Source organism: Sciurus carolinensis, chromosome 9 (assembly GCF_902686445.1).
Source record: "Sciurus carolinensis chromosome 9, mSciCar1.2, whole genome shotgun sequence".
NCBI classification, from domain to species: Eukaryota; Metazoa; Chordata; class Mammalia; order Rodentia; family Sciuridae; genus Sciurus; species Sciurus carolinensis.
Window position 1 is genome coordinate 141,052,547 of NC_062221.1, and position 25,187 is coordinate 141,077,733.

Here is a 25,187-nt window from a genome sequence, read left to right on the forward strand (position 1 = left end):
TTTGGAGCTCAGACTTTATTGGAGGCCACAGGTGACCGAGTGTGAGAGGCTCGGTCACAGGAGACCTGGGCCAGGCCTGCCTCACACCCTGACCTACTGCTCACCCGCCCCTGCTTCCTGCCCCCCATGGATGAGCCGTGTGGAGCCCTGTCCTGAGCAGCCGGGGTCCTCGGGAAGGCCAGGGCTGCTGGAGGCCGTGCTGTCCAGGGGTCTCCCGCCACGTCACTCCCCTCAGCTGTCACTCCTGCCGAGCCTCCAGGCTGCTCAGCACCAGCGCAGCCTGGGCCTTGGCTTCCTGCAGGAGGCTGGAGATGCGCTGGCGGACCTGACGGACGGACGGGGCGTGGCGACTCACCACCTGCCGGGTGGCCTCTGCTATGCTGCGACCCAGTGCCACCGACTGTCCCCAGGGCCCAGGCCCCCACTGCCACCTCCCCTGCCCTCTCCCTGGCCTGCCACCCAGGGACTGGGGCCACCAGGGCAGCTCCTCTAGGTCTCCATGCGGGTGCCGGGCCACCAGCCCTCTGCAGACTCCACCCTCCTCCTGGCTTCTTCCACACTTCCTAGGACACAGCTCGTCCCCGGCACCTGTGGGACAGGGCTCGCACGCTGGCCCTGGAGGGGCCGCCACGCCAACATCCTGCACAAAGGCAGGATGAGCTGAGGTGCCCTTTCCAGGCTCACAGACGCCCGGGGACGGAAGCCAGAGAGCCGATGCAGGTGGGCGGGCAGCGGCCTCTGCTGGTGGACTGTTCTAGAACCGAGAGCAGTGGCCAAGGTGCCAAACGCCCGACCGTGCACTTGAAACGGCGGCCTGTGTTCCACGAGGCGCACCTCAGTGACCGTCGTAGGCTGTCCTGCCACCGCCACCTGTGACCTTGAGGTCAGCTCTGGGGCCGCTGCCCTTCCAGCCAGCTGGCAGAGGTGCGGGTCCCCAACCTGAGAGGCCTGCAGGGGGCCGGTGGGACAGGGGGCAGGTGCGGGCGGTGGGCAGGGCAGGCCAGCGCCCGGGCTCCTACCCCAGCAGCTCCGTCCCCAGGCAGACCTGGCCCCTTGGGAGCACTGAAGGGGTGCCAGCTGACACTGGCCACCCTGTCTGCACAGCCCCCCAAGAGGGGGCACTGCCGTCTCCCCACCTGTCCAGCGCAGTGGCCGACTGGTAGGAACAACCTTGCCCAGCAGTGCCGGCCCGGGGCCAGGCCAGAGGCAAGCCCAGCCCTTGCTCACCTGGTCCTTAAACACCTGGTCCTTCACGTCCTTGAGGTTGATGAGCACGTTGAAGTACGCGCCAAACACACCCGTCTCCAAGGCTTTGGCGGCCACCTGCTGACGCCAGGGAGCGCACTGGCTTCAGAGGCCACTGGAAACCTCACCCTCACCCAGGGAGGAGCAGACTGGCTGCCAAGGTCCACACCCCAGGGCTCCATGGATGGCAGGGCCTGGACACCTTCATATCCCCATCCACAGAGAGTGGACGCAGCCCCTGAGGCTTGGGAAGGCCGCCCACTCTTTTCTGGCAAACCAGGAGGGAGGCTGTGCTGACCCACCCTCAGCAGCTGAGGCCACCCAGGGCAGAGGGCCCTCACCTGGACCCCGAGGACCCGACCCTGACACCGTTGTCTTTCTCCTGGAGACCTGCAGGCCCTGGGGTCCAGGGGCTGGGGGAGGCACAGAGCCCTGGGCCCGTCCGTCCTGACCCTCCCCGTGGCCACAGGGTCCTGACGGACTCGAGCTGCCCTGGGAGTTACAGATGGAGGTGGGGACAGTGGGGTGGGGCATGCCCACAGCCTGACTTCAGCGGGACCCCGAGTGAGATCTCAAAACCCATCTTCCAGGGCTGGGGAGCAGCTCAGTGGGTAGAGCACTTGCCTCGCAAGCACAGGCCCGGGTTCGATCCCCAGCACCGCAAAAAAAACCAAAAGCAAACCATCTTCCAGCTGGAAGAGAAGTCGAGACCACCAGGGGCCCCCGAGGTGTCCAGGGCCTCCTACCTGCAGGTCAGACTGGCAGGCCAGGTTCCCACACAGGGCCAGCTCCCGCAGTGCCGGCCACAGCGGCGACACAGTCTCTGCCAGCGACAGTGGCACGGCGACCGCACCCCTCAGGCCCTGCTGCAGGGCAGCCGCACGCCTGGACGAGAGGACCGCGGGCTGAGCCGGGCAGGGGTCCCTCCGACCCCACCCCCAGGGCTCCCACGCAGGACAACCAGGCCATCTTTCTGTGCCCTCCCAGCCCCGAGGCCACGGCCAGCTGCCTCTGCTGTGCCCACCTGTCCTTCTCCTCAGGAGTGCTCCTGGGCAGCTTCATTGCCTCCTGCCGGAAAGAAGACCAAAAACCACAAGGCAGTGACCACAGAGGGAGCAGCTGTCCCAGACCACGCTTGTGTGACAGTAAACCAGCCCACGTCCTGGGCAGCATGGCAGTGTGCCCGCCCCACCCCGCCAGGCAGTTCCCCGCTGGGGGCTGCTGGTTGCTGGGCCCCAGGACCTGGGCAGTGACATGTTGGAGAACAGTGTGTTGGGGTCTGTGGGTCACCATCCTGGACAGAGACCTTACCACTCTCTGAGCCCTTGATTCTAGAGAAGGAAACCAAGGGCCCAGGAGGGCCTTTGATTCCTGCCCAGACTCCCACAGCATGGGGCTCAGACAAGCGGGTGCTCCGCACCAGGTCTGCACACAGGAACCTCAGGCAGTGGGTGGAGCAGCCGGAGCCGAGACCCAGGCACTGCCTCCCACGGCCGGCCACCAACCACGGGCCTGACGCCACAGCCTCCCCACTCGGACCCCAGCCCGGCCTGGCAAGCAGATGCCAGCCCACATGCAGCATGCAGGGCGGTTCTGGGAGACAGCGGGGGGACGGTGCCACACGGGCAGCTTCAGTCAAACCTCCGTCCCAATGGCCTCTCCCACCCGCGAGCCCTCGGGGCACCGGCCTCGCCTGAGCCCCCTGCCGGCGGACCACAGCCCTTCTGCCCACGGCAGAGATCCCAGCTACAGCCGTCCACGCTGGAGCCTGCGGGGTGGGCCGGTGTGGGCCAGTGAGGGCCGGCGGCCTCCTGCTGCAGCTGGAGATCTCTGTGTCTGAGGAGGTGCTCCCTTCCAGCTTTGCACTCCATCCCTGCCGCCAGGGAAGGGTGGCTCGGTGGCTCGGCTCTACCTGGGGCCCTCCCCGAGGCTCCGGCACACCTGTTTTCTTACGCGCCCTTCATGCTCATTTTCGTCTTCCTCACCTGCAGCCGGATCACATTTTCACTTATGGGCTTTCTCCTCTGTTTTCTAATTATTCATCTTATTTTTACTTCTAATTTCTAAATATGGGGTAGTCCCTAATTTTCTAATACTTACATTTAAACTGATGTTTCTTTTTAAATACACCTATCTTTCTCTCTCTCCCCCCTCATCTCTCTGTCTCTCTCCCTATTCCTTTCTCTGTTTCTCTGTCTCTCCCTCTCTTTTTCTCTTTTTATCTCTGTTTCTGCCTCTGTCTTTGTGTTTATCTCTGTCTCTTTATCTCTGTCTGTTTGTCTCTTTCTTTCTCTCATTCCCACCCTCTCTTCAGCACTCCCTGCCCTCTTCTATCTAACCTATTTCAAAGATGCTATTCTCATTTTGCAAAGTCTCCATCTTTTATTTTAGGCACGAGGGCGTTTGGCGTCTCTCTGAGGCTGTTGATCATCAGTCTTCCTTTTTCCTGTTGACCTCCTAGGCTGGGGGTTGAACCCAGGGGGCTTCACCACTGAGCCAGATCCCCAGCCCCCACCTTTATTTTTTTTTTAATTTTGAGACAGGGTCTCACCAATTTGCTTAGGGCCTTGCTAAGTTGCTGAAGCTGACTTTGAACTTGTGATCCTCCTGCCTCAGCCTCCTGAGCTGGGATTACAGGCATGACTACCAGGTCCAGCCAGGATGTGGCTATTTTTAGGGTCCTCTCCCTCCAGGTCTGGGCCTAGGGTCTGGGTCCCTCCAGCCCCAGCATCAGGGACCATGCTCTGGAAGCGACCTGCCACGGATTACCTGCCCAAGCCCTCAGACTGGCCCTCAGACTCCAGCAGAGCCAGCTGCTGGTCCCACAGCATGGAGGACAACCGGCCATCTTGCTGCCCTAGTCTTCAGCCTCCTGTGCTGGGAGCAGCCCCTGCCCCGAGCGACCACAAGGCAGGCTGCAGGTCCCTGAGCAGGGCTGGGGTGGTGAAGGCCAGGGACTGGACCCGGCCCTGCAGGTCCCCACCCTCACCAGGTAGGTGGCAAAGGCCTGGGCGTCCGTGTCCACCAGTGCAGTCAGCTGGGCCAAGGCTGCATGGAAGGGCGGGAGCAGGCGCCGCATCGCTGCATCCAGATGCTCAAACTGGCGCCGCCCGTAGGTCATCTGGCCCACCATGGAGGCCAGCGCTGCACCCTGGCGAAGACTGATGTTGATGGAACTTGCCAACCAAACAGTCCCTAGCCAGGGCAGGGGGACCCCGTCCTCCGGCAGGGGCCCATGGGGTGGTGGGCACAGCCCCCGGCCAGAGCAGGGGACCCTGTCTGCCTGCAGGGTACTAGCATGGTGGGCGCGCACTCAGGTCCTGGGCAGCGCGGCCCCTCTCTGGGGTCCTGCACTCTGGGGTCCTGGGCAGCGCGGCCCCTCTCTTGGGGTCCTGCACTTTGGGGTCCCTCACTCAGGGTTCTACTGGCCGCCTCCCCAGCTGGTGCTCACCATGGCTGCAGAGGCTGCTGCCACCGAGCCACCCCCAGGGGTGGCTGAGCGGGCGCCCACCTCTCGGAGGAAGGCACGCAGGGACATGTCCAGCAGGCTCTTCTCCAGCCGGTCTGGTACCAGGTACCTGCAGGGTGGACAGCTCAGTGGCCAGGCCAGTTCAGGTCACAGCTCACTCCCACCAGGCCGTCCTCAGCCGACAGAACAGCCACAGGTGGACCGAGCAGGGGCCTTGTCAGGGTCCCTGTCAGTGTCCGCCAGCCCCCAGCCCAGCAGGCACCAGGGAGGAGGTGAGAGGGCATGGCGGGGAGGACTGGGTGGAGGGGTGGACTGGACGGGGCGATGTTGGGGGCATGCGGGCTCAGGGCCGGCACTCACTCGATGATTCTCTCTGAAGGGTTGAAGGGCGCCAGAGAGCCCAGGCCCAGCCGGTTCACCACCTGCAGAGGGGGTCTGACCTCAGCCCCGGGCCTCAGGGCGGGTTTCTCCAGGAGCCCGAGTAAGCTCCAGCTCTGGGGCAGGAGTGACCCTACTCTGCACCCCGAGGTGGGTGGGGCCTGGTCACCAAGTCCCACAGCGCCGCCCGCAGGCCACGAGGGGCCAGCTAGAGCCGCCCTTCCTGACAAGGTTCAATCCTTCCTGCAGGCCTGAGGAGGTCTCCGGGTCTGGAGAAGCTGAGTCACCCAACCTAGGAGGGAGGGAGGCGCGTTCCACCCGGGACCCTGTGTGGGCGGGAACCCCCCACCAGAAGCCATTCAAACTCTTGGTGGAGCCCTTGGCCAGGGACCGTCCCGCTGTTCTGCCAAGTGGGCAAGTCCTGGGGAGAGCGGGGTTGGGGGACACAGTCAGGCCGGAGGCTGATCTCCTGATCCCCGTGTGAAGTCGGAGGCTGGGAGTGGCCCCCGGGGGAGGCCTCGGGAGTCCGGTCTCGAAGCCAGTGAAAGGCTGCAGGGCTCGGGTGCCACAGCCTGCATGGCCCAGCGCTCGGACGTAGCCCTGGGCAGTCCTGTCCCTGAGCCCAAACTGCAGCCACAGCAGCCCGAGAGGGCTTTGCACCCAGGGCCCAGGAACTGTCAGCAATGAAGTTCCAAAGGTCCTTGACTCACGGGCAAACGCAGCAAGCACAGGAGAAGACAGTGAGAGGCAGGAGGACTGCTCACAGGCCAGACGCGGGCCCGGCACCCGAGCCTCCCGGCGGGGACCTCGCTGGCCCTCTGCTCCCTGGAGCCACGACCTGAGCTGCTGCCCTCCACCACGCCCCCTGCCACCCAAGCTGCCTCGCCTCAGCCACAGCAGGGGTCGCCATCCCTGGACGGAGGCCTCCGAAACCGTCAGCCAGGAGAACTTCCCCTCTCTTGGTTCCCGTCAGGTCTCGTGGTCACAGTAATGAGAAAGCTCGCTGAAGCACACGGCGTTTCCTGGTCTGAAGGTACCACCCCGGGGACAGCCTGGGCGAGGACCCCAGCTGGACTTGCAGTCGAAGCTGGCACCGAACCTGGTCAACTGGCCTCCCACTGTTCCAGGAGGACAGGGGCCACTGGCCACTCCCGCCAGACACTTGGCCACCCTGTGACGAGCAGTGTTAGACCAGGCTGTGGAGGGACCTTCCACAACACAACCCAGCCTGCTCATGAAGTGCACCCAGGCCAGGGGAGGTCCAGGAGACCAAGAACTGGCCCGACAGAAGGCAGGAGAGGTTTGAGGGGCAATGTGCTGCCTGAAGTGACCCCAGGCGGGAAGGACAACAGCCAGGGTGGGACAGCACAGCCACCATGGCTGCAGATGAAATCCCAGGGCCGTGAGTTGATGGCAGCGGTGTGGCTCGGAGAACAGCGTGTTTGTTCTGAAGACACACTCTGGACAAATTGGACACAGTGCACACAGTGTCCTGTCCACTCTCCAGGGGTCCAGAACAAGAAGCATGCTGAGCATGAGAGAACAGGGAGCAGATGGCAGGACACAAGTGGCCTATCAGCAGGGACCACACGCAGCTCCATGTCAGCAAGTTCACAGAACAGAGTGACCTTCAACAACCAGGCAGCGGACGTGGTCTAACCCTGCCCAGGACCCAGAGGCCCCATTGGGAGAATCGCAGTCAGACAGCATGCTAGGGGAGGAGCGCCTTGAGTCTGACCACGGGGAGAGCAGAGCGGATCGCTGCACCGGGCGGAACCAGGCAAGGGCCTGAGCAGCCGTGGAGCCTAAATATCCCCAGGGGCAGGGTGTGGCGCCATCGCCAGGACAAGAGGCAGTGTCTGAGCCTCTGGGATAAGGAGGAGGCTGGTCAGCCGTCGGCTTCCCCAGCCGATGCTTCCAGAGGAGTGGACATACGTTTAGGGTGTTCCCAGAAAAACAGGCAACTTGTGGTCTTATAAGAATAGTGACGGGGACATTGCCACAGACGTCAGGACCACAGAAGAAAGCCCTGAGGCCCTGAAGCCACGCGGTAGCTGTCATGGGTGTGAGGTCTGGTCACTGCAGGCCACATGAAAAGAGCAACCCAACAACTGAAGGCGAGCAGAAACGTCTGCACAGTGCAGTGAGCTGAACTGCTTTCCTCACGGGTCCAACGATGCCGTCTGACCTTGATCAGCAAGTGCCAGAGGGTGAAGTGTATCATTTAAACTTAGAAGTCTAACCACAAAAGAACTTTCCCCAAAACACTCTGGAAATCGGGAGACAGAGGGAGAGGAAGTGGGAGCAAACGGGGGTGGGGTCACGCCCGTCTGCACAGCAGGCTGGCAGGAAGCTCTGAACGGGTGGAACCCGAGGCCTGCCTGGCACCCCCGGCTCTGGCCTCCAGCCTGGCACCGCGAGGCCCAGATACTGAGGAGACATCCTGCTGCAATGACCAGGAGCCGGACACCCTCACGGACCTGACCCCCACCAGCCCAGGTGGTGCTCCCACGCCCACCGCAGACACAGAGAGGAGCTGGCCCACCTGCAGAGCCAGCAGACACAGCCGCCAGCACAACTGCACACCGAGGCTTTCCGGAAAGCCCAGTGCGTGCTCACCAAGAGGAGCAGCCTGAAGCAGAGGGACTCTGAAAGCCCGGCTGTGAAGCTGTGGCAGGATGGAACTGCTGTGCACACGGCTCCACAGGAACCAGGCCCGGGACCCAGGGACCACAACCCTCCAGCTGGAGGAGGGCCCAGGAGGGGGCAGTGCAGCCCTGCACCAGGGCAGCAGCCAAGGACATGGCCGGGTCAGGAAACTGACGGCCTCAGCAGAACAGCAGGGAGAACGAAGCCCTGCCTTCTGAGCACCGGGGAGGGACGGGGCCGGAGGAGAGGGCTCCACCAGGGCCCGGCCGGGTGGGAGCCTAGAGCCCAGGAAGGCTCCAGCACTGGCTCCACACAGTCCCTGGGGTCTGTCCCTGCCCAGGGAGGGGACTCACCAGCCTGATGCGGTGCTCCTCCTCCAGGACAAACAGGTTCTCCTTGTCACAGTAGAAGGTGGCCGCGTCCAGCAGAGCCTTCAGAGGCACCAGGCCCACCAGCTGTGAGCCCACCACTGGGAGGCTCAGCTCCTGTTGACCAGCATGGGCAGCGTCAGCACCTCGGGCTGGACCGAGGGTGTTCAGGAGCATGCCTGCCCAGCTCCCCAGGACACGTCCCCCCTGACCGCCCACCTGGGCTTCTCTGCAGGTCTCCTCAAAGACCGTGTGCAGGCCTGTGACCTCAAAGTCCAGGAGGTTCGTCGACACCTGAGCCAGGTTCTTCTCCTCCAGGTACCAGCCAATGCCCTGAACCTTCCTCAGACGTCCCGGCTGCAAAGGAACCGTTTCCCAGCCCGGGAGAGAAGCTCCCTCCCACCTCCACTCGGACCCCCTGGTGCCAGTGCTGAGAGCCACCAAGACTGGCTGGTTGGCATCAGGACCAGCCTCTCTCCCTCTCTCTCTCACCTGGGCTGATTGCAGAGGGGCAGGAAGATCATAGGGAAACTGAGGCTCCAGGGGTGGATGCCGTAGGGCCCCAAGCTGTGCCCATACCATCCCTGGAGGCCTGGGGACACTGACTTGAGGGCCAGCCGGGGCCCCACACTCCCCCAATCCTCCCAACCCACCCACCCACCCAGCAGCTGCTCTGTCCCTCAGTCCTCAAGTGACAAGTCAAGTCCCTGTGAGAAGGGGACTCTGACAACTTTCTCCCTTTGGCCAGGACACAAAGGAGGACTTGAGGGCTGCTTGCTTTTATGTCAGCAGGGTGCACAGCAGGGCAGCTAGGCTTGGCAGGACCTGAGCCCTTGGGGGACAGACAGGCCGGAGGAGACCTCCTTCACCAGGTGCGTGCTCGGCCTCTGTCTGACCCTGGCTCTGCAGGAGTGGTGCTCAGGCCACTGTGCAGACCTGCCGGGGCAGGCCCTGCATGCCTGAGGGTGTGGGCACATGTGGGCCCTGGGGCTTCCAGGCAGCTGAGGGTTGGTTGGTAGGAGACCTGGGGGACCAGGGCACCTGTGGGGGGAGGCGGGGTGGCGGTGGCCCTGTCCTCTCGGCAGTGGGAAGTGCTGCGGTGCTCTAGCCCTGGGCAAGGTCTGCCTGCTTCTGTGGAAAGCGTCTGCCACAGCAAAATTCCTGACTCCTAGCACTCGAAGCCGGGCCTGCAGCCCCACCGAGCCCCCTGAGCAGCGCCCACGCTCCCCGCCTTGGCCTGCAGCTGGCTCTGTGCTGACACTGCCTCGACTCAGTCTCTGCCTCTCCCGACAGACCGCTGGGGAACTGGAGGACAGGCGGAGCCCACAGGGACGTGGGGCAGTGGCACACACAGGCTCACCTGGTCCTTCCCTCGGCCCTGCTCCCGCAGGTTGAGTGCGATGCGATGGGCCTGCTCCTTGGTACTGAGCAGGTTGACGTTGAACGCGATGAGGAACTTCCGTGCACCCGTGACAGTGGCCCCCCAGCTGGGGACAAAACAACTGGGGCCGAAGTCAGGTTCCCACTCGGTCTGCTTGAGCTGTGAGACAGTCACCCTGGATGAGAATAGGGCTGGGCCACCCGCCTGCAGGGGAAGGGACAGCCATGCTCTCCCCACCCAGCCACCTGTGGGCAGCACCTTCTCAGGGAGGGCCTCGTACTCCCCGGCCCGGATGGCCGGCAGGGTCCTGCGGCTGGCCGTCCGTGCTGCCTCACCATAGAGGTACACTGCAAGAGAGCTCAGCCAGCAAGGGTCAAACCTGGTCCTTGGGGCCCCATAGGCGGCTCCTGCAGCCTCCCTCAGCTTGGGCACCCCGCTCTGTGCCTCCTGGGATGGACATCATGGCCTCTGAGGGACAGAGCATGGCCCCTGCCCAGGGGCTCTGATGCCCTACAAAGGTCACGCAGCCAGCGTGGAGTGAGTGGCCAGTGCTACAGGACAAGGCATTTAAGGCTTGCTAGGGTCTGGATGCACCTTTTGGCCTGCACTGTCCCATGGGCCCAGGGGACCCACCGAGGGGCCCCGCCCAGGAGAACAGCAGCAGGACAGAGCAACAGGTGCACTGCTGCCATCTGCACCCTCCTCACTGTCGAGGGAGGGGCCTCGCCTGCACCTTGTTTAGGCCCAGGGAGGGGCCTCTCCTGGTCCTTGGTTACCCCCAGGGAGGGCCTGGCCTGCACCCTGGTTACCCCCAGGGAGGGGCCTCTCCTGCACCTTGCTTACCCCCAGGGAGGGGCCTCTCCTGCACCTTGCTTACCCCCAGGGAGGGGCCTCTCCTGGTCCTTGGTTACCCCCAGGGAGGGTCCTCTCCTGCACCTTGGTTACCCCCAGGGAGGGGCCTCTCCTGCACCTTGCTTACCCCCAGGGAGGGGTCTCTCCTGCACCTTGGTTACCCCCAGGGAGGGGCCTCTCCTGCACCTTGGTTACCCCCAGGGAGGGCCTCGCCTGCACCTTGGTTACCCCCAGGGAGGGCCTGGCCTGCACCTTGGTTACCTCCAGGGAGGGGTCTCTCCTGCACCTTGCTTACCCCCAGGGAGGGGCCTCTCCTGGTCCTTGGTTACCCCCAGGGAGGGGCCTCTCCTGCACCTTGCTTACCCCCAGGGAGGGGCCTCTCCTGGTCCTTGGTTACCCCCAGGGAGGGGCCTCTCCTGCACCTTGGTTACCCCCAGGGAGGGTTCTCTCCTGCACCTTGGTTACCTCCAGGGAGGGGCCTCTCCTGTACCTTGGTTACCCCCAGGGAGGGGTCTCTCCTGCACCTTGCTTACCCCCAGGGAGGGGCCTCTCCTGCACCTTGCTTACCTCCAGGGAGGGGTCTCTCCTGCACCTTGCTTACCTCCAGGGAGGGGTCTCTCCTGCACCTTGCTTACCCCCAGGGAGGGTTCTCTCCTGCACCTTGGTTACCTCCAGGGAGGGGTCTCTCCTGCACCTTGCTTACCCCCAGGGAGGGGCCTCTCCTGCACCTTGCTTACCCCCAGGGAGGGGTCTCTCCTGCACCTTGCTTACCCCCAGGGAGGGGCCTCTCTTGCACCTTGGTTACCCCCAGGGAGGGGCCTCTCCTGCACCTTGGTTACCCCCAGGGAGGGGCCTCTCCTGCACCCTGGTTACCCCCAGGGAGGGCCTGGCCTGCACCTTGGTTACCCCCAGGGAGGGGTCTCTCCTGCACCTTGGTTACCCCCAGGGAGGGGCCTCTCCTGCACCTTGGTTACCCCCAGGGAGGGGCCTCTCCTGCACCTTGGTTACCCCCAGGGAGGGGTCTCTCCTGCACCTTGGTTACCTCCAGGGAGGGGTCTCTCCTGCACCTTGCTTACCCCCAGGGAGGGGCCTCTCCTGCACCTTGGTTACCCCCAGGGAGGGGTCTCTCCTGCACCTTGCTTACCCCCAGGGAGGGGCCTCTCTTGCACCTTGCTTACCCCCAGGGAGGGGTCTCTCCTGCACCTTGGTTACCCCCAGGGAGGGGCCTCTCCTGCACCCTGGTTACCCCCAGGGAGGGCCTGGCCTGCACCTTGGTTACCCCCAGGGAGGGGTCTCTCCTGCACCTTGGTTACCCCCAGGGAGGGGCCTCTCCTGCACCTTGGTTACCCCCAGGGAGGGGCCTCTCCTGCACCTTGGTTACCCCCAGGGAGGGGTCTCTCCTGCACCTTGGTTACCCCCAGGGAGGGGTCTCTCCTGCACCTTGGTTACCCCCAGGGAGGGCCTGGCCTGCACCTTGCTTACCCCCAGGGAGGGGCCTCTCCTGCACCTTGGTTACCCCCAGGGAGGGGTCTCTCCTGCACCCTGGTTACCCCCAGGGAGGGGCCTCTCCTGCACCTTGGTTACCCCCAGGGAGGGTCCTCTCCTGCACCTTGGTTACCCCCAGGGAGGGCCTCTCCTGCACCTTGGTTACCCCCAGGGAGGGGCCTCTCCTGCACCTTGGTTACCCCCAGGGAGGGGCCTCTCCTGCACCTTGGTTACCCCCAGGGAGGGGTCTCTCCTGCACCTTGGTTACCCCCAGGGAGGGGTCTCTCCTGCACCTTGGTTACCCCCAGGGAGGGCCTGGCCTGCACCTTGCTTACCCCCAGGGAGGGGCCTCTCCTGCACCTTGGTTACCCCCAGGGAGGGGTCTCTCCTGCACCCTGGTTACCCCCAGGGAGGGGCCTCTCCTGCACCTTGGTTACCCCCAGGGAGGGCCTCTCCTGCACCTTGGTTACCCCCAGGGAGGGGCCTCTCCTGCACCTTGGTTACCCCCAGGGAGGGGCCTCTCCTGCACCTTGGTTACCCCCAGGGAGGGCGTGGCCTGCACCTTGGTTACCCCCAGGGAGGGGTCTCTCCTGCACCTTGGTTACCCCCAGGGAGGGTTCTCTCCTGCACCTTGGTTACCCCCAGGGAGGGGTCTCTCCTGCACCCTGGTTACCCCCAGGGAGGGGCCTCTCCTGCACCTTGGTTACCCCCAGGGAGGGCCTCTCCTGCACCTTGGTTACCCCCAGGGAGGGTCCTCTCCTGCACCTTGGTTACCCCCAGGGAGGGCCTCTCCTGCACCTTGGTTACCCCCAGGGAGGGTTCTCTCCTGCACCTTGGTTACCCCCAGGGAGGGCCTCTCCTGCACCTTGGTTACCCCCAGGGAGGGCCTGGCCTGCACAGTGTTCTCTCGTGGCAATTTTTGGTGGGACTGGGAATGCTCCAGGGGTCAGCATGGCAAGGCTCCTGCACCTGTCCCCAGCCACACACTCACCTGGCACCTTCAGCTCCTCCGCTAGCCGCTGGCCAAAGGCCTGGGCACACAGCACACACTGGTCCATGCTGACGCCCCTCACTGGGATGAAGGGGCAGACATCCAGAGCGCCCATGCGGGGGTGCTCCCCTGCAAGGGGCTGGTGAGGAGTGGGACTCCCAGGACCCTCCACCCTCCTGACCAAGCTGATCAGACCCGATCATCTGTCCAGCTGTCCATGCCAACCACAGGGAAGTGGCCAGCCCCCTGTGCCTGGTGGCAGCAGATTCTGCCCGGGGGCCTAGCAGGGACACGGCAGTGGCAGCAGTGGCCTCCGCAGACCGTGTTCATGGCCGGGGGCGTGGGCCAAGACCTGGTGAAGCTGCAGGCGGGCAGGAGGCTCCTCGGGGATCAGCGTCTCCGGCCAACAGCCATGAACGCTGCACAGAGCCACCCCCAGCTCCCAGGGCTCCTGGCCAGGCCGAACCCAGCAGTTTGGCCAGGCTACCGCCAGCCCAGCCCCACTCAGCAAACAGCGTCCACTCTGGTGGCCTGACTGGGGTCAGCCCTCCCGGCCCACCCCTCTGCTGTAGGATGGGCTCCTCCTGACCCTGTGTTAACCCTCTTATCTGTGACCAGCCAGGGTCACCCAGAACCCCGCCTACAGACAGAGACCCTGGCCTTTTGACCAGCTCAGGCTCCATGTCCACTGACTTTGGACCCTGCCAGCCCATCACTGTTTGGCTTTCAGGAGGTTGACAGGTCAGCTTCTGCCAAGTCTTCCGCCCCCGCCTCCCCCGGGGCCCGCTGAGCCTGGTCCAGATAAGTGAGCTGGCGATCACCTCATGACCCTGAAGCCGGGGCAGCTGGTGCCCACACCTTCTGGGCCAGCGGGTTCCCATGGCTGTGTCCACTGGCCCTCTGTGCCCCTCCCCTGCTCCTGGCCCCGAACGCTCACAGGCTGGCACAGTAGGTGTGGCCCAGGTCAGTGATCCTTCGCAGGTCTTCCCTGGAGAAGTCCACCCTGTGGCCCTCTTGGACCTACACCCCAAACCACCGCCCAGGCCACCTCTCTCCCAAGTCGGCCGGCCAGCACAGGGCTCAGTCGGACGCGCTGAGCTGTGGAGTGGCCCCGCCTCTGGCCCCGCAGCTGCCCTCACCTCTGTGCCTGCTCATGTCAATGAGCCGCCAGGCCCTGCGGGCAGCGTTGAGGGCACCCTCGACCACGCACTCAGGCTGCCCGACAAAGGTGTAGACGGTGCGGTTGGTGGAGGGGCCCGCGTCGACGTCCAGCAGAACGCAGCCTGGGGTCTGCGAGATGGCTTGGGAGATGGCCTCGATCACCTGGGAGGGCCCCAGACTCAGACCCAGGAGGCAGCTCTGCAGCAGCTGCACCTGCCCCAGCCCCGGCCTGGGAAGGGGTCAGCGGGGAGACCCCGTCCACGGGCCCTGGTGGACGCACGCAGCAAGGAGCAGGTATCAGGTGTCCCTTCGGCAGGAAATGAGTCTGGGGCCTGCTCGCAACACCCAGAGTGGTGGCCGGGGCATCCGAGGGTGGCCAGCAGTCCAAGACTGCAAAGGGCAGCAGCCTCTGGGCGGGGAAGCACCTCTGGGGGTGCCCACAGCAGTGGGGAGGCCCTCAGGCCTGGACCTTCTGAGACAGAGCTGCAGCTCTGCCCCTTCCCTTCCCGCCACCCCCAGTGGCCTGCCTGACCTCTCTGAGCCTCGGCGTCCCGTGGTTGAGGGCGCATGTCCACCTCACAGCTGCGGGGCTGGTGCAGGGCCAAGCCCGGACATCCCCTGTGCCTCCAACAGCCCTCCACACTGGTCTTCAAGGGCCCCCTTCAGATGGGACCACAAGGCCCCCAGTGGCCAAGTGATCTGCCCAAACTCCCTGCAGCCTTGTGCCCCTCCCGGGCCAGTCACTGAGTCCCCCACATCTGGGCACTCATGGGGCCCATGAGGGTCTCCGAGGACCCGTCCTGAGAAGGCAGCTCTGCCCACAAGGAATGACTCCCTTCTTGACCCTCAGCATCGACCCTCCGCCAGCCCGGGGCCTCACCTCCTGGTCGTTGCCCTCTGAGAAGTTGGGGACGCACTCCACCAGCTGGGACATGGCCGGGCCTAGGTCGACACTGCTCTCAAGGGGCAGGGAAGGACGGGGCAGGCGCTCGGAGGCAGTGGGCCTAATGGCCGCAGCAGTGCCCTCCCACAGCGGGCTTCTTATTAACCAGCACGTCAGAGGAGGTGGAGCCGGGACACGGGTCACCCCCAAAGCACCTGACCGGGCCAGCGGGGGCACTAAGGACCCCTGGAGGCTTTGGAGGGGTACAGTCCAGGCGGAGGCTTCAGGCCAGTGTGGCTCAAGTCCCAGCTTGGCCCAGGGCCATCTGCTGACCTTCCGGGGGCCCTGTATTGCCCTTGAATGGCCTTCCTGGTGACCCTCAATGTGACCTCTGCTCAGATGAGCAGCCAGGGAGCTTCAGTGTGTGTGGAGTGGCGGGGGTGGGTGGACCCACACGTGGGCGGTGGGGCTGTGCGTGTGAGAGTGTGTCTGTGCAGGTGCTGGCGTGCACTTGTGTGTGGGCGTCAGTGTCCGTGTGCACACAGAGGACAGGCAGACGTGGTGGACGTGGGCGTGTGTGCACCTGGGTCGGGCAGAGCACGTGTGAGTGTTCACAGCAGCACTCTGTGGGCGTTGGTATGTGTCAGTGTGAGCACGTGTGGGTGTTCACGGCAGCACTCTGTGGGCGTTGGTGTGTGTCAGTGTGAGCACGTGTGGGTGTTCACGGCAGCACTCTGTGGGCGTTGGTGAGTGTGTGTCAGTGTGAGCACGTGTGGGTGTTCACGGCAGCACTCTGTGGGCGTTGGTGAGTGTGTGTCAGTGTGAGCACGTGTGGGTGTTCACGGCAGCACTCTGTGGGCGTTGGTGAGTGTGTGTCAGTGTGAGCACGTGTGGGTGTTTTTGTGGGTGCTCTAGCATGCACGTGGGTACTAGTGTAAGCATATGTGTGGACGTGGGTGTGTATGAAAGATGGTGTGTGGAGTGTGGATGTGTGTGGGTGCTAGTGTGTGTGTTGACACAGCATGCACGTGGATGTTAGTGTACGTGTTAATGTGAGCGCATACGTGAATGTTGGTGTGTGTGGACATGGGCATGTGTAGATGGTGTGTGTGGACATGGGTGTGTGTGAATGTGTGTGGATGTGGGCATGTGTGGATGGTATATGTGGATGTGTGAGTGGATGGTGTATGTGGATGGTGTATGTGGATGTTGGTATGTGGATGTGTGTGTGTATGGGTGGTGTGTGCAAGGTGTGTATGGCTGTGGGTATGTGGATGGTGTGTGTGGGTGGTGTGTGGATGTGGGTGTGTGGGGGTGATGTGTGTGTGAGGTGTGTGTGCGAGGTATGTGTGGACGTGGATGGTATGTTTGTGAGGTGTGTGTGAGAGGTGTGTGTGGATGGTGTGTGTGGATGTGGGTGTGTGTGGATGGTGTGTGTGGATGTGGGTGTGTGTGGATGGTGTGTGTGGATGGTGTGTGTGGATGGTGTGTGTGGATGTGGGGGTGTGTGGATGGTGTGTGTGGATGTGGGTGTGTGTGCATGTGGGTGTGGATGGTGTGTGTGGATGTGGGTGTGTGTGGATGGTGTGTGGATGTGGGTGTGTGTGGATGGTGTGTGTGCATGTGGGTGTGGATGGTGTGTGTGCATGGTGTGTGTGGATGTGGGTGTGTGTGGATGTGTGTGTGGATGGTGTGTGTGGATGTGGGTGTGTGTGGATGGTGTGTGTGCATGGTGTGTGTGGATGTGGGTGTGTGTGGATGGTGTGTGTGAGGTGTGTCTGAGGAGCAGCATGAGCCTGGAGCACCTGCTGGTGCCGAGTTGGGAGGGAGGTGCATGGAAAGCAAACCCAAGATCAGGCCCCACAGAGGAGGCCCCGCCGCCCGGGGAGGCCACACAGGAGCTCGAGTCCCTCCAAGGCGCCTGCGCGGGGACTGCACGGGGACTGCGTGGGGACAGCGCGGGGACTGCGCGGGGACGATGCCCCACGCCCAACATCGGCCTTGGGCAGGCAGAGCTGGCCGGCTCCCGCCAGGCCCTCTACAGGCTGCAACCCCTGGCGCAGGGCCGGTGCTGCCCAGGCGTGGCACAGGGGCAGGCTGCCTGGGCAGCGTCCTCCCGCTGCTGAAGTGTGAGGAGAGGCTCGGAGCCCCCAGAACCCCCTCCTGCAAGGGCAGCAGGGGAGTGGCCTGTTGGTGGGGACCCGGCCAGCCATGGGTGTCCCTCAGGGCCCACTGTGTGATGGGGTGGGCCAGCCAGAGCCCGAGGGCAGACTCCTGTCCGGGAGCTGAGGACACCAGGGCCCTGGGGGAATGTGGCCCAAGCGGGGACAGAGGGGACCAGGCTGGGCGTGAGACAGAGGCCCCACTCGGTGCCCGGGGACGGTGGGGACAGCTGGGGACCTCCTCTGCCGTTTAAACATGCATGTCTGGTGTCCCCCCAGGGCTCTGAATCAGGAACCCTCAGGCCAGCCTCCCAAGTGGCTGAGGCCCACCCCTGCTGCCGGGCAGGGCTGCTCTGGCCAGGTGTGCACTGGTGCACAGTAACCTCCGGCTGGGAGCTGAGGGTGGAGTCCTGCTCCCGTGCCCCTCAGGTCAGCTGCAGACATCCACAGGTCTCCTTGCCCCAGGGCTGGCCCCATGAACACAGTGGACAGGCTCGCTTCCCCTGGTGCTGTGGCTTCCTCACTTCCTGCCCCAGGTAACTGACCTCCCCTCCCCGGGCTGGCTCAGTCGCACAGGCCGAGCACAGTTCAGTGTCCCTCACTTCAGACCGAGGGCCGCGTTTCCGATCTGCACAGGGCCTGGGGCTCCTCAGCCATCCCCACTTCATCCAAACCCCACCTTCAGCCCTGCGTTTGTGAAACCCAAGCAGGGACGGGTCTCGTTGGTCCTTTCAAGGGAGGGTCTGAGGCTTCTGAGGCTGTGTGGCCTCTGGCAAGGCGCTGACAGCCCTGGCACAGTCCTGGCGCAGGGCCCGCGCCCTCCCCCGTGGGCTCTTTCCACAGACACAGTGGGCATTTCCTGCAGGCGAGCAGAGACCAGGGCGCTCTCCACGCCCTCAAAGAGCCAGAGGTAAGGCAGACAGGTAAACATGCTTTTAATAAGGCGACAGGTGCCCTCGACTGTGGGTGGCGGCGGGCTGCGCGGTGCCCCGGAGTGCGGCTGGCCGCGGAGGGCCTTTCCCCGCTGCAGCGCCAGCAGACCAGCGTCCCCTGCGGGAGGGACATGCAGGAGCACGGCGGCCCCCGGGTTTGGAACAAACGTATTTATTGCAGGAGGGACAGGCGGCGCGGCTCACCAGGCGAAGAGCGGCTTGCTGTCCTCCTTGGAGAGCTCGCACAGGCAGTTCAGCAGCAGCAGCGAGTCGCCCAGGAACTTCGGCGGCACGATGTCGATGACCAGCTTGCGCAGCGCGGCGGGGCTGCTGTGCAGCGGGTTGGCACGCAGGTCGGGCCGCTGCTTCAGGATGCCGTAGGTGTTGATGAGGAACTCGCTGAAGACGGGGTGCACCTCGCGGCTGTAGCCCAGCTTCTCCAGCCGGGCCGTCAGCGTCAGGTAGCGGTGCGTTAGCTCCCGCAGCTTCTTCTCGTCCACCGAGCCGTCCAGGGACTTGATGGAGGTCTGGGAACACAGAGTGGTCAGGACTGCCTCCTGGCAGTGTGGTGGGAGCAGGCAGGGCTGCTCTGGCTGCTCAGTGGAGACGTCCCGGCTCCCACCCTCCAGCACCTTGGGAAGATGAGCCATCCAGGCCCTGGTGGACCAAGGACAGCCGGTGCCCCAAGATTGAGCCAGCCTCAGGGTGCACCCAGGTGCCCAGCAACCCCTGGGTCAGCCCCAGAATGCGCCTGGGTGACCAGCAATCCCTGGATCAGCCCCAGGATGTGCCCAGGTGCCCAGCAACCCCTGGGTCAGTTCCAGGATGCACCTGGGTGCCCAACAACCCCTGGGTCAGTTCCAGCATGTGCCTAGGTGCCCAGAAACCCCTGGGTCAGTTCCAGGATGCACCTGGGTGCCCAGCGACCCCTGGGTCAGCCCCAAGGTGCAAGCAGGTGCCCCCGCCCCTGGGTCAGCCCCCGTCAGATCTGGGTCCCAGCCCCAGGCAGCCGGGATGCACCTGCTTGATCTTCTCAGGGATGTTGGACACGGTGAAGCCGTAGAGCCGCGTCACGCCTGGGAACACGTAGGCCAGGATGCGCCGGTCCAGCTGGAAGGCGATCTCTCCAACAATGCGGCCGTCCTTCTCAGCACCCGCGAAGCTCTGGATCTCTGCGTGAGGAGAGGCAGGCGCGGCTCCCGGTCAGAACCACCCAGGGGGCCTGGCCCCCACTGCTCGGCAAGAGCAGAGACCTCGAGTGGAAGGGAGCCCTCCCTCTGGTCTGCCCTCAGAGGTTCTTTGGGGGCCAGGCACTGTGGCCCCCTCCTCTGCCAGAGGTGTGTGGGCCGCTTCAGAAGCTGAGCCAGCCCAGCCTGCTACCTAGGGCAGTGCCCAGGGTTGGTCTCCCTGCCCAGTGCAGGGCTGCCCTGCTGACCTGGATGCCACCCTGCCACCAGGCACCGAGGAGAGGGCTAGGTGTGTGCCCTGGCCTGAGGACAGTGAGGGGCAGTGGCCCCACAGCCGAGGGAAGGGTGAGACTCTGGGGTACACGGCCAGTCCTGGGCCGCTCAGGCCGGCTCTTCTCCGACTGTGCAGGGAATGCGGGCTGGCAGGAGACCCTGTTCATTATTCCCTGTCACCACCTGGAACACTTCCTCCCACACACATAAACGGCTCCCGAATGCCCCTCAGGCAGCCTCTGACGCCCCTGGAGGCACTGGCCACCTGATGCAATGCAGGTCAAGACCCTTCAAGACTGTGGGCTCTTGGAGGACGAGTCACAGCGAGGCCCTGGCTGGAGATCGCTTTGGCCGTTGCCCCACCCTCCTCTCTGCCCATCCCTGAAGTGCAAGAGCAAGCGTGCCCACAGCTGCTCCCCTGCCGGTGCCCTCGGAGGCCCCTCCCCCCATGGAGACGCACACAGGCACACCCACATCCACAGCCTCCTGAAGGCCCTGAGACCTCCTCCTCAGAGCCTCTCAGAGCTGCCAGCTGGGCGAGGGCAGGTGCAGGTGCAGGTCCTGTGCCCCCATGACACAGTTCAGCACCACACTCAGGACCCCAGTGCCGTGGAGGCAGTGCTGACCCTGCCCTGTGCAGCTAGTGCCCATGGCCTTGGAGTGTCTGGGGCGCTCCAACCCAGCCCCAGAGACCCAGGACCTCCTGGTCACCATGGAGTGTGAGGGGCCAAGGCCGGGACCATTCTGCCCGCTGCTCACCCTGGACAGACATATGCCCACCAGATGTCAAGTCCTGTACCAGGGGCCAGATACACAGTGATGGACGATTGTGTCTGCGGATGAGCCCGGGCAGCTGAGGCTGTGGACTCGGCTGCTGTGGAGGTGCATGGGACCAGGCCAGAGGAAGCTTCTGCCGGGGCAGGGTCCTTCCCGGGCATGCACACAAGGACCAGGCACACAGAGGCTGGGCCAGTGCTGTCCAGGACACTGTGTCAACTGCCGTGTCCCCTACAGGACCAGCCCCTCCCAAGGCATCTACACTGTTTCCCAAAGTGTGCTCCATGGAACGTGGGCCTGCCGGGCAGATGCAGAAAGGCTGCGCGCTGCCAGAGCTGGGATGATGCGCTGCTCCCTGCACAGGCTGCTGGAAGCTAAGCTGGCACTGCCACAGCCTGTCTCCCCAGCCAGACACGGCAGGGGCGCGCCCTTGGGCATCCTGTCACTGCAGCGCCTTCTGGCCCAGGAGGAAGAGGCCTCTGTGTGGGCGGCTGAGACAGGCCAGGAGCCAGGCTGGGGCAGGAGGATGCAGGCTGCTTTGCATGGTCCCTCCCTTGGCACACTTCCCAGACTTTATGGAATGTGGTTCCCCTGCACAAAGATCCTTCGGGGGAGCCGAGACAGCTGTGGGAACTGGGTCTGGGGCACCTGCTACAACATTTGCATCACCTCAAAATAAATCCTGTCCCTGATAACAACTACTCCCCCAGCCCCTGATGACCAGCAGTCTGTTTTCCGTCTCTGTGTGTTCATCTGTTCGGGACGTTCCACAGAATGTGTGGCCTTTCGTGTCTGGCTTCGTGGCACTCAGCATGGTGTTCCGAGGCCCATCCACATGGAAGTGAGTCCCAGTGCTTCATTCCTGTTTATGGCTGAGTAATATTCCATCATGGAGTTAGATCATAAAGTTTTATCTGCACTGGCCAGCTCATGGGCATCTGGCTGTTTCTACTCTGGCTAATCTGAGCATGGCTGTGTAAACATGCAAGTACAGGCTTTGCCTTCCAGTCTCTGGGTGCACACCCAGGAATGGGGTTGTGTCACGTGGGATCACTGTGTTCAGCCTGTGAGGACTGCCAGGCTGTTTTCCAAGGGGCCCCTCCCACTGGCGTTCCCACCACTGTGCGCTCAAGGCTCCACTTCCTGCCCGGGCCGTTTGCTGTGAAAGGCAGCTCACGTGGGTCTCTGCATCACCCTGATGCACAACCCTGTGACCACTTCACCTGCGTGCGGTCATCTGCACGTCTTCTTGAGGGTTGTCCAGCCACACCCTTGCCATTTTAACTAGATCATCGTAAGAGCTCTTCTGAGCCACGATTTGCCAGTACTTCCTCCATTCTCTGGGTGGATACTTCACTGTTTTGAAACTGTTCTTTGAAGCACCAAGTGTCCACTCTGGCGCAGTCGAGTTGACTGGTCTTCTCCGGTTGCTGCCGGTGTCAAGGTGACGCAGACCTCACCTGGGCTTCCTCTGAGAGTGATGGCTCAGGCTCCTTGAGCTCTCTGGGGCACTAGATGGCCTGAGGTGGGTTCTGTGCATGGCGCAAGGTGGGGTCCGACGGCTTCCTTTGCAGGAGCATGTCCCCAGCACCGTTTGTCGAAGGTGGTCCTTCCTTCTTTGGATTGCCTGGCACCCTGGTGGGACAACCAACCATGAATGTCCGGGTTATTTCTTGGCTCTCGATCCTTTTCCACTGGTCACTGTCTGTCCTTATGACGGTACCACACAGCCTTGATTTCTGTAGTCTGACAGGAAGTCTTGGGGTTGAAAAGGGTGAGTCTCCTGAGTTTGTTCTTTTTTAAAAAATTGTTTTGCTTATTCTAGGTCCCTTGTATTTCCATGTGAATGTAAGTTTCAGCTTATCAAATTTTTGTAAAGAAACCAGCTGGAACTTTGATAAGGATTGCATTAAGTCTACAGATCAATGCAAGTTATTGACTATTAAACAATATGAAGCATTCTAATCCATGAGCCCAAGACTCACCCTCTACTGAGGTCTTTAATCACTCAATGCTGTGTTGTGGTTTGGTGTCCGTCTTTACCAGAGGCTGCAGAAGGCAGACTGTGCAGCACAGCACCGGGCCCGGTGGGGCATGAGAGGGAGGTGTACTCCTCCATCCCTCGCTTCTCTCCTGTGCCTCTGCCCCCACCTCCCCTGAATCTTTAATGGGCAGATGAGACTGCTACACATGAGATGTCCTAGAACTCCTCTAGTCCAAATTGTGCTCTCCGCCATCCAGCCAAAAGCTATTCTTCAAAAAAGAAGGTCAATACAACCAATATACCGCCAGCCCCACACAGAAACCACCACACGGGGAGTGGGAGGTGACACAAGCCAAGGACATCTGCAGGTAATGAGAAATGTCAGGAAGCACTTCAGACCAAGAGCCCTGACAGCCTCGAGAAAAGGGACCAAGTCCTGAGAAGACATAAACTGCTGCCTGAGCCTGGTGGTCACGCCGTGGTCCCAGCAACTCAGGAGGATGAGGCCGGGGGGTCACAAGTTCAAGGGCAGCCTGGGCAACTTGACCAGGCCCCTCTCTCAATGAAAAGGGCTGGGATGTGGTTCAGTGGCAGAGCACCTGGGTTGAGTCCACTGGTTCGAAAAGACAAACCAGCGAAGCTCACTCAAGAAGAGAGAGACAATCGGGATAGCCATAGATCAATAAAATGGAATGTATGGGGGAAAACATTCTTACAGGGAAAATCCAAGGCTCAAGCAGCTCCATTGGTGAATTCTACCAGACAGTTAAGAAATAAACAGTACAAACTTGACACACACTCTTCCAAGATAATTAAAGAGGAGGAAATATCCCAACTGGGTTCAGGTCAGCCATATAATACCAAGTCAGAAAATGGCATTAAAAGAGGACTACAGCACAAGATTCCTCATTAGCAAAGGTTCTTAACCAGATCTTAGTAAATTGAATCTAACAATACAAAAAAATGTGACACATTGTGATCAAATGGGCTTTGCCTCGGGTATCCTCGATCTGTTCACGTAGGAGCACGCAACCTGTGTGACTGTTTGGTGCACAGCCACAAGAATGGGACGTTAACTCCATGTGTGATGAGATGTCAAATTACATTCTACTGCCATGTATGACTAAAAAGGACAGATCAAAGATTTTAAAAAGGAACAAATGCATGGTTGGCTTCACACTCAAGGATCAACGTGGTTCACCTTATGCCGTGGCCTGTGGGGGGGTTGGTCTCTGGGGGTGAGCTTTAAGAGGGAAGCCTCAGCTCTTTGGACATGCCCTCCCAGTGCAGGTGGGACCCCCTCTCTGACTTGCTGCTTCCTGGCTCTGAGAAGTGCTCCTGCCATGGTGGGCAACCTCACCAGAGGCCCAAACTAGTGGTGGACATAACCTCCAGAACCATGAGCCAAAATAAACCTCTCTTTACTTCCTAAATAGCCTGTGCCAGGTGTTTCATTATAGTGAAGCAAAGCTACTTGATACACAATGTTCACCAACCACAAAGGAAAACCAAATGCTCATCTCGATAGATGCGGGAAAGCATCTGACAAAATCCAACATCCACTCATGACAAACAAGCAAACTAGATCTCAAAAGGAACTTCTTCAAGACCATGAAAGGCATCTACAAAAACCTCAGCTAACACCAGGCTCACTGGTGACAGACTGAACGCTCCACACCAGGGGAAGGCACCCGCTGCTCAGCACTGCTCTGGAGGTCTGGCCAGCACAGTAAAGCTGGAGGAAGAGGTATAGCACCTTCTCAGCCTGTGCAGCTCCATCCTCAGCACTGAAAGGAAGAGGAAAAAAGGAAAAGGCATATCATTAGAAATGTTTAAAAAGTTTAAACATTTGTCTTCATTCACAGCACAACCATCTCTGTACTTTAGGATGCTAAGGAGGAGACTCCCAGGAGAGATGGCAGAATGGAAGGGTCCTCTGCATGACTGCAAGTAGAAGACAACACTCCAGGAGAGGAGGAGGGGCACTCCAGGCAGGGAAAGCTCGGACGCCAGGGAATCCCACAAGAAGCTACTAGGACAAGTTAATGTATTGCAGAAGGTAAAGACCAAGCCAGAACGACGACATGGACTTGTTAGTAGTTTCTCCAGAGAAAGAGAACAAACAGGGCATGTGCCCACAGAGACTAATGGCCAAAGACTGGCAAGCTGGACACCCGTGAGGCCTGATGGTGTGGGTGTGGCTCCTGCTCAAAGGTCAGCAGGCTGGAGACCCAGGAAGAGTGACGTGCAGGGTCAGGATCAGAGGTAGCCAGGTGGGAGTTCTCTCTGACTCAGAGGAAAGTCTGTCCAGGCCTCAACTCATCGGATGAGGCCCAACCTCAGTGAAACCTCAACCTCATACAAAGATACCTGCACAGACACAACCAGAATAAAGTTAGGCCAACTATCTGGATTCCCATGGCCTAGTCAAGGTGACTCATGAAATCAACTATTGTGGGGTCAATATACAAAAATCAATTCTGCTACTGTTTTCTAGAAATAGACACCAGAAATTGATATGATACAGCAATACTACTTACTATAGCATCAAGAATATTAAATACTCAGGAGTAAACGTGACTAAAGTGTGCAAGACGGGGAAGGAGGAAGGGAAGAGACAGGAAGGTACTGGGAGGAAACTGTCAGCTGTGCAGTGCACGTGCGAGCAGGGCACGAGGCCTCCCACTATCGTCCTCAGTCATGGTGCCCAGTGACGAACAGCTGCCGGCTGTGCAGTGCACGTGTGAGCAGGGCACGAGGCCTCCCACTATCGTGCTCAGTCATGGTGCCCAGTGACGAACAGCTGCCGGCTGTGCAGTGCACGTGTGAGCAGGGCACGAGGCCTCCCATATCGTCCTCAGTCATGGTGCCCAGTGATGAACAGCTGCCAGCTGTGCAGTGCACCTGCGAGCAGGACACGAGGCCTCCCACTATCGTCCTCAGTCATGGTGCCCAGTGATGAACAGCTGCCGGCTGTGCAGTGCACGTGCGAGCAGGGCACGAGGCCTCC

The 25,187-nt window shown here is 61.8% G+C and overlaps 2 protein-coding genes and 1 long non-coding RNA gene across 5 annotated transcripts in view; 1 reads left to right on the top strand and 2 right to left on the bottom strand.

Moving 5' to 3' along the window:
* Positions 1–15,013, bottom strand: Ftcd (formimidoyltransferase cyclodeaminase). Of its 3 annotated transcripts, none has more exons than XM_047564135.1 (14): positions 14,860–15,013; positions 13,958–14,141; positions 12,819–12,899; positions 9,749–9,837; positions 9,470–9,649; positions 8,329–8,466; positions 8,095–8,226; positions 5,075–5,136; positions 4,697–4,823; positions 4,235–4,396; positions 2,270–2,313; positions 1,992–2,130; positions 1,228–1,326; positions 1–325 (listed from the first exon to the last, which is right to left on the bottom strand). In XM_047564135.1, exons 1-14 carry the CDS (start codon positions 14,911–14,913, stop codon positions 239–241), a joined length of 1,578 nt encoding a protein of 525 aa, XP_047420091.1. In that variant the 5' UTR covers positions 14,914–15,013; the 3' UTR covers positions 1–238. The 3 variants fall into 3 exon arrangements, with proteins under 3 accessions (XP_047420091.1, XP_047420090.1, XP_047420089.1); XM_047564134.1 differs by having other exon boundaries at positions 1,228–1,323; positions 12,819–12,947; XM_047564133.1 differs by having other exon boundaries at positions 12,819–12,947.
* On the top strand, positions 13,339–21,137 carry LOC124992843 (uncharacterized). The gene is made up of 3 exons (XR_007110202.1): positions 13,339–14,273; positions 18,138–18,417; positions 18,994–21,137. It is a non-coding gene; the product is annotated as an uncharacterized LOC124992843 (long non-coding RNA).
* The window catches only part of Spatc1l (spermatogenesis and centriole associated 1 like), a 14,167-nt gene continuing 6,932 nt past the window's right edge, over positions 17,953–25,187 (bottom strand). The window contains exons 3-4 of the mRNA XM_047564136.1: positions 18,977–19,128; positions 17,953–18,483 (exon numbers count right to left, since the gene is read on the bottom strand). Coding sequence (XP_047420092.1) covers positions 18,157–18,483; positions 18,977–19,128 — 479 coding nt within the window. The 3' untranslated portion in view covers positions 17,953–18,156. The remainder of the gene's footprint in view (positions 18,484–18,976; positions 19,129–25,187) is intronic.